General features: G+C 44.8%; 1 protein-coding gene across 4 annotated transcripts in view; it reads left to right on the top strand.

Moving 5' to 3' along the window:
• Window positions 1-13,816, top strand: part of RGS3 (regulator of G protein signaling 3) — a 1,502,625-nt gene that overhangs the window by 454,642 nt on the left and 1,034,167 nt on the right. For all 4 annotated transcript variants that reach the window (XM_069609876.1, XM_069609875.1, XM_069609874.1 and 1 more), the window contains one exon: window positions 3,484-3,574. In XM_069609876.1, the coding sequence (XP_069465977.1) occupies window positions 3,484-3,574 (91 nt within the window). The remainder of the gene's footprint in view (window positions 1-3,483; window positions 3,575-13,816) is intronic.

Below are 13,816 nucleotides of genomic sequence, written 5' to 3'. Positions count from 1 at the left end.
CCTGCACTGGGGTATCTGTCTCTATATGTGCTTGTCTCTTGTTATCACACATTCTACATTGGTACCATATGTTGTATTATCTATATCGCTGTCAAATATTCCCATTTGAATCCATCCTATTTGTATTCATGCTCGTGCCATGTTGCCATGTATATTGGGTCAGGAATGGGTTCTGATCATTCACATCCAATCTTGTTCGGCATTGTCGGATTATTTCTCAGTTCATTTCTCAGTTTTCCCTTTACATTAATTTGGCAACATTTCCCCATTGTGTTTCCTCCTTGATGCATTTAGGCCTTTTTTATTTTATTTGATGGGATCGTAGCCTCGACTCAATAATGATGTATTGCAATCTCACCTGTAGGTAAAGAAGGACAAAGCTATGCAGTGTTCCGCATGTTCCATTTTCCGTTCTGGGCACCACGTTGAACCTTAACTTTTTATTATTGTTACATTGTAGCGTCACATGTTTCTAGCAGCCATTTTGGACAGGTTGCTTAGATCTTTAGTACTGTCCTGGCGGTTTTCTATATTAGATGCTCATATTAAGACGTTAAGTACATGAAACTGAATCCTTTTTACACAAACACTGGGCAGAGGAAGAGGGTGACTGAGATTAACCAGACAAACTCTCACATCATACTGGACATGTCCCGTTAATCGGGTCAGACACTCTATACTAAGTGCATACACCTGATACCAGTTAGCTCTCCTCACATGAATAAAAGGCAACACCTAAAGACACATTCTGAACAAGACGGAACACGAGTACGAGCAGAACTTCCGTGACAAAGGCACACCTACTGGAGCAGAGCAACGGACCAAGGCACGGGCGCAGTGGGCCGAAACCCAAAGGCTTGCCTTCTGGAGGCCATTGTCTCTGACAGACAGCTAAAGACACGTGGAGAAAGCCAGATCACACAAACGAAGATTGTATTGTGTTTCAAGGACGCCAGCAACCCTCCCGGGTGAACGGCAGAGTTGGGGAGGCGAGGCCAAGCCTGTGGTACTAACCTTAACTCGGAAATTGCAAATCGCGAAACAAGAAAGAAGCGCACACAGCTGGTGAGTTGGTAAGCGACCTGAGAGACCGGTGTGTTAGCGAATGAAGTAGCAACATTATATCACAAGTGAAGGCTGCACATGTGTGGATGAGACACAAAGAAAGGCAGATCTGTGAATAAACTTCAAGTAAAATGCAACTGTGAGATCAGCGATACTAGGTAACAGAGTTGTCCGGTGAAAGGAAGTAGCCCATTCGAAAGTCTCAGTGAAAGGTACATTGTTTGAAGCTAAGAGGCGAACAAACAGCAAAGGTGAAATAAAGATTATTTCCTAGAGAAGGGAAGAGTGAAAGTAAAACGGTGAACGTAAAGTCGAAGTGGTCCTGCGGTGGTCTGTAGAGAAAGCCACGCACATTCGAAAGACTTTGACATCTGAAAGGCCAGGTTCTTTTTAGGAGAAAGTTAGAGATTTAGGTACAGGCAGGTGCGTCATTTTTATCACTAACCCTGGCGTGAAGACTTGGATGCCCAGAGCTCCTTTGGGACTGGAGCTTACTTTGGTTGAAGTGTCGACAGGGGTGGTAACTCACAGGTGTATACATTGTTGGGGGTCAATATGTTGCAAGCCAGACCATCATAGATGCCGAGTTGGGAAACTGATGTGTGGCATGCCATAAGCGATGAGGTCAGGGAGGATATCTGGGTAGAAACCATGCATTCTCCAAATACTCCTGCACTCTGGTGTTCTGAAACAGAAATCCTGCTAACAGCAACCTGTCTCATTCACTCTTGCATTTCAGGAAATAACTTAAAACCCTGCTCTTCGAGGAACCCTTCACCGACAAATTAGGACCATAGACTCACAAGACAGTCCCCCACCACTATGTACCACACTCTGTATTGTACAGCCCTCTGTTAATTTTAAGCTAGGTTCACACTATATAAGTCACTTGGGTAAGGACAGTGTTTGAAGCGCGTATGATGAGAGGCGCCAACAAGTGGAAACTAAAGGAGTGAATGTACTTGGGAAAAGCCAAACCAGATACCGTGTACAGAGTGGTACGGTGCCACGTGGGTGCTCATTTGAACGTCTCCGTTGGGTATCCAACTGCATTGTAAGAAAGGAACTTTGTATCGAAGTGGTCCTGCGACGGGTCTAGCAAAACCCCATGCACATTTGAAAGTCTTCGATTGGTATAAAGTGAACTGCAATTGTTCCGAGTCCAGCTGAGGGGGATCCGGATTGACCCGTGAGACTCCTGATAAAGTGTCATTGTGGAGCCTGAAAATAAAGGGATCTGAGCCCGGAAGAGGGGGATCCGTAGTATCTAAAAAGGGATCCGAGCTCAGCTGAGGGGGATCCAGGTTAAGACACCCGAATAGCATCATTGTAAGAAGTAAAGAACTTGCTATTTTAGTTTTGAACATCAGGCCCTCTGAAGCAAGAGTCTTTGATGAGTAAAGAGACTTGGGCACAGAATGCCCTGATACTGGAATTAGAACTGTATCCTTGTGTCGAAGAAGCCAGTGTGTGTGCTTGGCTCGGGTGAACCGCCTTGCCCTGTGCTGAAAACGTGGGCAAGGGAGGCCAACTGCCCGAGCATCCTGACTTATCATTTTGTGAACACTTCTTTCTTTTTCATGAACATTACCCCACACTATTTGTAAAGTAGCAGTAAGGATTGGCAATAGTTCTTTTTAAAATAGGCCCTTTTCTTTTGACAAGACTCCACTGGGACTGCATAATTTATTATTTTATGGTCGTAGCTTGCTCCCATCTATATTGGGTTTAGATAGGCCCTTTTAACCTCCCTTGTGAAAGTTCAGTAAACACCCTTGAACTGTGGTCACTTGTGTCTGTCTTGCTTCAATACCATGCCTTCCTTACAGTATACACTTCAGCGTTGTTATAATGAATACAAATTTAGTTCAACCATGGTAATATTCACAGCGTTTTGCCCGTGTGTTCATCGTTCCTTGAAATCTGTTTCCACAAGTTGAGAATAAGAATGAGCTATAGCAAGAGTGGGACTACTTCTTCCCTCTTGAACTCTGTTACTCCTGGTTATCGGTTCCCTCCCTTAGCTGAACCCCAACTTCCATCTCCTGCCCTGCTTCCTATTGTATCAAGGTTGGGATAAGTAGGGCTAGTGCCATGGGCTACACAATTGGGCATACTTTATATGCAAAAGAAATCCATTGATCCTCATTCTGGTCAAAGGTTTTTGAACATTAGCTAATTCTATAGAACAGGTAGCGGTCGTTCTGCCAATTTGTGACATTAACATGCCGGTCGACTAAGGACTAAGATTCCCGGAATTACTATGGCAAATAGCATGTTTTGTTCTCTTTAACTAAATTAACTTACTTTAATCAAGATGTTGGTCTTTTTTTTTTCAAGTTCGATATTTAAATGAAACTAACTATTAGAATAAATGCACAAGAAACCTTTTCAATGAAATATGTTTTTTTCTTCTAGGAATTCAGTGGATGGTATTATCTACTCGGTGAAGATCTGGGCAGAACGAAGCATTTAAAAGTTGCAACACGCCGCCTCAGACATACCCAGGGTATCTGTTTGCATTTTTATTCTTATTACTTCACAGAAAATAATGTAGATTGTTGTTTGGTAGCTCCTACTTTTTTTCTGGATCTCTGCATCCATATAATTGTGTTGATGGGCCTTCAGCTTCTCATCCTTCCAATTTCTGAACTACATTTAATGTAGATGCCCTGTTTTTGTAAAGTGCGTAATACCAGCATTTTAGCAGATTTTAAGTGCTTAAAATCTTGACAGGTGATGAAACTGAGGTACTGACTCAGAGTTCAAGTAACTTTCCTAGGGACACAATTTGGTCAGTGCTGGAAGCCTGGGTTGGATCTCCTCCCTTCCCACCATGTTTCTCAGGATGAAAACCTACAGTAACATGCAAGAGCTCTATACCTTGAAGTGTCACACGATTCTTCATAATGTGCTTTTTACTTTTTACAGGTATAGTAGCTTTTCCACAACTCAAGCCCAATATATCACAGGGAGTGCTTAATTAAGACAGAAGAAATATGAAGACAATGAGCAGTTTTGCATTTACTTTGTGAGGCACTACACAAAAATCTATTGCTTGAGTCTGTCTCTAATATAGCTAGGGGCAAGGGAGGAGTCCACAAAGAACCTAAACAGGTGAGTAAATAGGTCAGAGGGCTTTTTCAGTGAACTGTATAATGTGCGTTCCACTTTCAAGGTGAGAGGAAGGGCAAAACAGGAGAGGTAAGTGAAGATTCATGGGGAAGAGATCAAATGGAGATTATAGGCACAAACCCCAAAGTTGACAAAGTAGATTCATGGTCTATAAACGCTTAAATCAATAGTAGTTAGTACATTAAGTGCTGATGAACGCTTGGCTAGAGTTGTATGGCCTTCGGTACTTTCCATATTTTAAGTTGTCATCTTATAGACTTCCTGTAAGGCGGTGTTAAGTTTACGCTATAATCTGCGTCTAGGCAAGCTTAATGCCATACTGCGGTACAACTTCTGATTGAAATTAAATGGCCAATTTCTCCTTCACATGCAGCTCTACTGCACTCCGACCTTACATAGTGTTGGACCATTTTGCTTGCAGGACTAATATGCTAACTGTGTCATACACAAGGTCTTTGTTGCTCCATTGGGTTCCTGTCAGGGGGTTCCAAGGCAGGTGTGTTACAGAGATGTTATTTTAGGTGCAGGACCAATCTGCTTGCATAATTCTGGACCGGTTTCACCTAGTGTAGTCTTGTGTGGAATTCCAAAGTACATTAGAACAATGTAACTTGACAGAGGGAATCGGTGGAATGCCTGATGGTCGGCGGGAGTGTTCAGTGAGGACCAGTGGTGGCTCTTCCACGGGATTCAAAATTTAAAGATGCAAAACACACCACAGTCGGAATATCGGTACAGACCCACGCTCACTAATGCAGGTGAGGGCATATTATGAATAGGACAGAAGGAACGGTAAAAAATTCATTTTGGCTAAAGAGAAACATTTTTTATTTACATGTTTTTCAGAGAAAAGGTAGAAGCAAGGAGCCCCATTTTAGTTGTGGGCACTCCTTTATTGGAGGCAGAAGGGCTAAAGCACACCACTGAAAAATCACAAATCCTGATGCAGTGCAGTTAGCGTAGGTTATTAACACTTGCTCACTCTGGTGCTACTGGCATAGATGTTGTTTGTTGTGCATGTGTACATTTCTGGGGGGTGGAGTTTGGTTTGGATCTAACACTCAAACTGGCAGACATGGTGCTGGGTGTCAAAAAGGAGAGTAGTCGGATTCCTTCATACTTCTCTTGACGTGCCACCTGTAGATTGCTTACTGCACCTTTCTGTACACACTCATTGAACTATCACATCACTAGGTTTATATGCTATTTCCATGAATGTTGAACCACGTACACGGTACCTTGACTGTTGCACACTGTAGATTGAGTGCTGCATCTCATTGCAGGTTGTGACACCCACTCATTGATTGCTGTGTCCCTGTGGCAGTCCCATTTCCTGGAATACCTGTGGTAATGACAGGGACACCGGGGGTGCACACAAGCAAAGTGAAGTTGCTACCCTGGGGTGTTACATGGTGGGGGGAGGGGAGAGTCTTTTCATCATAGCAAACCTATTATGCCTTAGGAGCAAACGGGCAGCAACCACTTCTCTTAGACCAAGGGAAGGAGGAGGGTGGAGAGAGTCCTTTCCTGTCCAACACTAAACAAGTCCAATAAATCCAGTGGAGTCTGCTGCAGAGTCTTTTTGTCTGCAAGAGAGGAGGTTCTCTTGTTTGTTGCTGCTGCTACTCTAATCTTTTGGACCAGTCCACTTTCTATTGTTACCACCTACAGCCTAAAAACCCCAGAACACTGTAGAGCGGCCGCGGCGTCTGCTGCAGAGTCTTTTTGTCTTTGTGCTCTGCGGGGTCCGTGGCCCGTGGTGCACCGACGCAGAAACCATTGAACAATACTCTGCCAAGCTTAGGCTGCTCTGGCTCTTATCCCTACCCCTGCACGTGACTTGCAAATTGTCTGCCCGCACAGCTTCCACCCACTACCACTGCCTACACTCCCTTCCCTTTCCCGCCCCCCCCCCTCTGAGAAGCCAGGACTCCTCATCCAATCCTGAACTTCTGACATCCAGAGGACACTCCAGTGGATATTGCTGCACTGTTGTTCGCTGGCCCACTGTGGCAACCTTCGCCTTGCGGACAGGTACTCGAACTTAGGGCACTCGAACTTAGCAACCTTGTCCCACTACACCTCAAACCAGCATCTCCCGTACACAACCCACACTCACCCCTCCCCGCATGGGCTGAGGTGGACTGCAGAAACTCCCAGCACCGCCCCCTCTCCCCCTCCCTCCCTCTCCTCGAAGAACATAACTTCTTCCGAACCGGCAGCTGTGGTTTTTAGCGTGCCCGCCTCTCAACACTCTTCCGATTCCCCCACCTGCACACACTCTGTCCACCCTACCTTAGCCTCCACGCCGAGAGCCCGAGACCTCTGGGACCGCCCACGTCCACGTCCTCGACGGCAAGCCGGGTGCGGGCTCCCTGTGCCGAGCCCCTCTGCCTAAGCTTCCACGCCTGCTGCTTTGCCGAGAGCCTGAGACCTCTGGGTCCGCCCACGTCCTCGGCGACGACGAGCCCCTCTGCCTCAGCTTCCATGCCTGCCGCTCTGCCGAGAGCCTGAGACCTTTGGGTCAGCCCATGTCCTCGGCGGCGAGCCGGGCGCGGACCACCCGCGACAAGCTCCTCTCTCCCTCCTGGCTCCCCTCGTGGATTCGACCCCTTGCGGAGGCAGAGCCTAGCCACGCGACTGCACCAGCGCGAGTCGGCTTGGGTCCTGCACAGCCGCACCGCGAGCTACTGGAGTGCCTTCCATCAACACAGAGCTGCCCGCATTTCGAAGGATTCCTTCCACGATCTGTCTACGCCAAGCCTCAGTGCTCCTCGAACAATCCTATAACCGCTTGAGCGCCACCTAGAGGCGGTGACTTCACACCAACCGTGAGATCACAACACTACAAGAGTCCCAGCGACCTCCTCTTCTAAGAAAACAGAAAATCGCATTTTCCGGATCATACACCTGTGCTCTGTGTCTTAATCACCTAAAAAACAGCATCTGACTTTACAATAAGTCCATCTCCTTGATTCGCCCTCCCTGTACCTAAAACTAACCACTGCCACATCTTCCACGCAAGCTTTCAGAAGCTCCTGCTCTATCAACCACCAATGATCTGATCATTGTGCGTGCAGCTTGAATTGACTCGCCTCATAGGAAAGATTGGATCTCGCAGTCTAACCAACTCGTCACGCACTGATTACCCCTGCTAGGAGACCGAAAGGGCTTGTCCCTTGGATCCTAACGGAGCTTCTCCAACACCCTCCACTCAAAGACCCTGACAAAGCTTGCCCCTCAGTTTCCATTCCTGGAGCCTGCTGCGCAACCAACTATCAACGAACGGACCATTGTGCCTGCAGCCGGAAAGGGCTTGCCCTACACAAGAATTTGGACCATGTAGCCTTACCAACTTGCCACGTCCTGAATACCTCTGCTAGGAGACCGAAAGGGCCCGTCCCTTGGATCTTAGCAGAGCTTCCATAACATCCTCTGATCAGAAACCTGATAGATCTTCCCCCCTTGGATCCTGCACCCTTCAACTACAACATCGCAGCTTTTCTTTGCTAAGAGACCGAAAGGGCTCGCCCCTTGGATCTTAAGAGCTGCGACAACACCCCTTGCTCAGGGTTCGGCCCTTGGATCGTAACACAGACATAACTATTATCTCAGCACAGCCCGTGCAACATCTCGACGAAAACAACGGAAAGAACATACCACTCGGATTCTGTATAATAACATCAATACGGCTCTTCCCATCTTATCAGGAGATCACTAGGAATTTGTACAACATCCTCAATAGACCTATTGTGACCGGCAAAGACTGAAAGAGCCTGCCCTTTGGACACTAACAGCGGATACACCTTCGACCCCATCACAGGTCCTTCAACAACCTAAGGAAAAATGTCGACTACTCGACCAAAACAGCAACCTGCTGTGCGCCCCAAAACAAGGCTAAGAACAAAACTCAACACAGCGGCCCTGTCTGCTTTAGATTCCTTGCAATTAACCCTCAAACAATCACTTTCGAGAGCCTACCCGCCAAAACCTGACTCGAACCACCAACAACAGCATGCGGATCCGGGCATCGACTGTGCCCCCAATACAGATGATCATTCAAATCCAGAACTCAATCGACACTTGAACGAACAAATAGAGCTATCGAATCAGATTAACACACAAGCCCAAATTCACATCACCAATATCTCACCTGAACACCACGAAATCCAAACCATCACTACCTACACTGATCTCGAATCGCCACCAGTTGATCAAAGAAGCCTTTTTACTCAGTTACCAGCCGATGTTCAACCAATAGATGCCAACCCACGAAGCGACATTGACCACGAAGAATCAGTATCACTGACGCCTCGAAACCAACAATCTCTTCAGCAGCAAAATATTACTGAAACCATAGAAAAAAGAAAAACGGAAAACACTACTCCTGAGTCTCCGAACAATTCTAACTTAAAAATGGACTGCAACAGGAAGGATCCGACCCCACAAGAACAACTTGCACCACTACTAGGAGCCACCCTGGCTCCCATCTCTGATTCTCCAACAATAGATGAAACAGAAAAAACAGATGTCAATCCTCCTACTCGCACACACCAAGGACCCTCTGTCTTATTTTCCGAATCACATAAACAGGAGAATGCAAGCCCTACAACCATCAAACTAACAAAGGAACATCATACTCCTACACCCAAGACGGAGTCTCCTATCCATGAAGAACCACGTGCGATCATGAACGATCTTAACAACCATGAACTTGCCAAATCTCATTCAGATCAACCAAGACTTACCACCACCTTACAAAAACCACCATCCAGTATAACTCAACAAACAAAGAAAGAAAAAGCACGATTAGCCAAACTTGCTTGGCTCCACACGCACATTTCTATCAAACTTGCTCAAGTCCCAAAAAATGATGCTACCCAAACTATAACCAAGGCAAGAAGACTCTCAATGGACATCACAGAAATCGAATCAATCATGTTAAGTCTCGACAAACAAAAAGAAATATTTGGCAGCACAACAGGAAACCATCAATTGCATTTTAATTCAACCCCATGCATAACACAAGGAACCGGCCAAAGACTCATCAAAAGAGAAACTGAAATGAACCCAGCAACAAATCAACCAATTCCAACTCGATTCAACTATGACACAGATGAATCCTACTACACGACTGATCCCACGAACAAGAACCAACAGCCTACTCCCAGACCGAGCGTACCGGAAACCAATACCACTAGCACGACACCCAATAATAACCATGATCACGAGGACTAAAAAAAAACTCAGCCCCAACTATAAGGCCTTCAACATTGATGGCAGCACCATCACAGTGGCCAAAACAGTGAAAACGTTAGGCTTTCACCTAGATACAACCATGTCGCTAAAAAAACAAGTCAACTCACTGGCATCCTCTACCGCCTACACATGCAAGCTAATCAGGGCAAGCAGAGCCTTCCTCACCCAAGCTAGCTGCATCATCATCGCCAATGCCCTAATACTATCCAGACTCGACTATTGTAATTCCATGTACCTAGGTGCCAACAAATGCATGATCGACAAACTACAGACAATACAGAACAGCCCTTAACCTACCATCCAAGGAACACATCTCCAACAAAAGGAGAGAAAACAAATGGCTCAAAATCTCCGACCGCTTCTCTCTCAAAACAGCATCACTCACTTTCAAATGTTTAAACAATGCAGCCCCCCCTTATCTAGCAGCCAGAATAGCTAAAAAAAAACTCCACCTGCCCTATCAGATCGATTAACTCCCACTGCCTGCAGGTACCCAAATTCAGACAAAAGAAAACCGGTGGCAGTAGTTTCCCTGTCTTGGCAGCCCAACACTGGAATGCCCTCCCACTCAACATTAGGACAGACCAATCTTACTATTGCTTCAGGAGAAACACCCTCACCTGGTTACGGTCCATTGATCCCCATGACTAAGCCCTCCCACATGCCTATGCCCTTAATCAAACTTGACTGCCTCTATGCACAGCATCAAATATGTAAGTAATTTATTTTCTGTATGTATATATGTACAGTCCACGCAATGTAATGTTATGCCTCTTATGCATGTATGCCTTATCCTGTAACCAAGTTTTTACGCAATCTTACCCTCCTGTTTTCTGTTGCGCCCTGTTACCTCTGGGTTTTGTGCGCCATACTAAATAAATAAACAAAAAAAAACAAACAGACTACACTAATCCTAGGATTCCGACTACTATGCTGGACTTACAAAACATGCTTATTGCAGTGCTATCCCAGTCAATGATCCCCTTTATGAAGTTACACAAATCCATGAACGACAACATCAAGCAACTCTACTAGCACTAATACACTCTAAGCAGACCTATATAGAGAAGTTTATAACCACAATTGAATCCCGGTTGAATCTGGAAGCAGAACAATCCAACCGATGGCAACAACACCTGTCAGAAATAGCGAGAAGCGATCGCCAAGGAAAAACAAAACTAAACACAGAAGTACTAGCTCTCCTCAAAGCACACCATCAACACCAAACAGTGCAGCAAATAACCATAACAAATGAGCAAACTACACTAGCTCCTCCTGCTACCGATACCTCAATTCAGCAAAGTGGCGGAGATCAAATCACGGCTGTATCTCAGACACACCGAAACATGGAACAAGCTATAAGCCAACAACCAGACACTCAGGATTCCAACCACTCAACTAGGAATACCACAGAGTAATACCAGATCTTCTCTAAGGACAAACAACCAACTGCCAGCAAACCAACACAGCCAAAATGTAATAAAAAACAACAAACAGGCTCGAGCGTTCTTGAGAACAGTGAAGATGACGGATCAAACACCTACATTGCCTACAGAGAAGTCGATGAACCAGTTTAAGCCACTACCAACAGAGAAGACACGCTGCTCCCACACAACAGATTCCAATAACCAAAACCAGCAGCGACACACGGGACCCCTACAGACCTGCGTCCCGACAGATCTATTATCTAAACATTCCATCCAAGATGAAGAACTCCTCAATCTATCAACCCACGGAGATCAGCTAGCAGATGATACACCACCTTCCAGGCTACCCACAGTGCCTTCAAGCTTCATAACAATAGATGAGTATACTCCTAACCACGAACCACAACCACTACTGAACATGTACGAAGAAATCTCTGAAGACTCATTACAAGACACCTCAGATGGAGCTTACATACCTGACTCTTTCATTTCATCAGCATCAGAATCATACGATTAAATTTCAAATGAGTCTTTCAATTCACGAGCATCAAGCAATACTGATTGCACACTTCCATCATTTGTCAATCCATTACACCAAAATCAAATCTACGAAATTCATATTGAAAGCAAAAGCAACAGATCTGAACCAGTAATACTCAATAGAACTAACACCCTCCGCCTCTTTGGAGCGATTCCGCAATTACAAAAAATAACAACAAAAAAATAGATCTAATTACTTTCAAAGATGACAAACATCTAGATAAGATCATCGCTGAACTCTCTGACCCAAATGACCAGGAACTGATTCTATCAAAGCGTGCCCAGCTCCTCAAACTTGGTTTTAACTGCTGGGCATCTACATCAACAAGAAAATATCAACCAAGGATGAAGATAAACAACCACACCCACGATCATACAAGAACTGCTGCTACTCGGACTCATGCCCAACAATGGAATGGAACAGAACAGATCGACCATTCAAAAGAATTTATGACTTCGAAACTTCAATTACAGAAACCGTTTCTTCAAGAATCTCACTAACTCTCAATCATAACAATCACTGAAACCAGAGCTCAACTGGTCACTTTGCTCATGGAATACTAGAGGAAATTTGCATTTGTTTGCCCATCCCTCAGCTGATATAGAAAACTATCAAATCATATGCCTACAAGAGACTTGGATCAGCGATACACCAGCATGCAATGGATTTCTCACATTTCTCAACCCTGCAATAGTCAAAAAACAAGGAAGACCAGCATCCGGACTACTCACCCTAATCAAAATAAACCCTCAATGGGCAGTACTGACCAGCGAAAACATCAATCCCTGGATTCAACTAACAATAATAAAGATGAAATAAGAATTGCAATACTAAATCTGTACTGGAACCCCGCAGCTATAACAACCGAAGCATTCATCGATGGAGTGTTTATCACAATTGACAAATTAGCTGGAACACGCTACCATCTAGAAATAATACTCTGTGGGGACCTTAACATCAATTTATTCACACAGAATGGTACGCCCCGAACTCAAACACAACTCTCATCAAAGGCATCCAGATGGATGAACGAAATTCTCACCCGGGATCTCATCCTCTTAAACCATGCAAGAGACAACTCCACTTCGTACAACAGCTGAAGAAAACAAAATCCACAGAAAATACTCTACAGATCTCAAAACTGAAGCAATCATACAACAACTGGAAAAAATCTCAACAGAAAATCCTTCTCCAACCGGATGCAGAAACTATAATGAAGACATATAACTCAAACAACACAAGAGAGCTTTGGAATCTCCTGAACGATAACTCTCAAAAACAGCACAAACTAATGGCTAACGTGCCACAACAAACGTGGATTACACATTTTTCAAACATATATGCAGCTCGACCATTCCAACTTGAAAAAGAAATAAACCACGTCAAAACGAAGTGGACAGTAAATGTCACATACGACGACCTGATCTCTATGATTCAAAACCTAAACACATCTAGAGCGCCTGACCCTGATGGACTTTCAAATGCCGTACTCAAGCAAGACCCTCATGCATGGGCAAACTTCATGTGCCAGATAATATCTATCATAAATACTCTCAATCAAATCCCAACCTCCTGGAGATCAGCTACAATTGTCCCTATCCACAAACAAGGACCGCGTGACCAATCACAGAATTTTCGTCCAATTGCCTTGCTAGATCCGCTTGGAAAACTCTTTGCAACAACATTATTGAAACGACTAACCACTTGGGCCATAAACAACGGCCGATTCTCAACACGGCAAACGGGTTTCACTGCCAACGTTGGAACCAATATTAATCTAATACTACTGCACCTAATCAAGCATGAAGCCATCAACACCAAGACTACCATATACGCTGCATTCATCGACCTAAAAATGGCCTTCGATGCCAGATCACAACAAAAGTTATGGGTGAAACTTAAAACTTGGAATTGCCCTCCGAACGTTCTGGAACCCATAATCCTACTCTACTCCGAAACTTCAATAAAAGTGAGACTCACAAAACAAGGCGCAACTACCAGAGCGATTACCACATCAAATGGTCTAAAGCAAGGATGCCCTCTAGCAGCAACTCTCTACAATCTCTTCACATCAGACATTGAACAGCACCTGATCAGCACTCAAACCAATCCGCCGAAAATAAATTCAACACCTGTTCCTGTCATGGCATATGCCGATGATGATATTTTGCTCGACAAAACCCCTTCTGGACTACAAGCAGCTTTAACATCACTGAGCAACTACATGAATATCAACGAGCTAACAATTAACATCTCAAGAACAAAGACTATGGGCCTCATTACACGTTGTGCGGTAGGGATTTAACGTTACCGGTAAGGGAATACCGGTACCGTTAAATCCCCATGCCAATTACGACCCGGCTCACTGCTATTTGCGGCACTGCTAAGT

The sequence above is a fragment of the Ambystoma mexicanum genome, chromosome 8, assembly GCF_040938575.1.
Source record: "Ambystoma mexicanum isolate Mex_15411 chromosome 8, UKY_AmexF1_1, whole genome shotgun sequence".
In the NCBI taxonomy this organism is placed as follows: Eukaryota; Metazoa; Chordata; class Amphibia; order Caudata; family Ambystomatidae; genus Ambystoma; species Ambystoma mexicanum.
The sequence above is the reverse complement of the archived record's forward strand: the minus strand, read 5'-3'. Positions and strand labels throughout refer to the sequence as shown.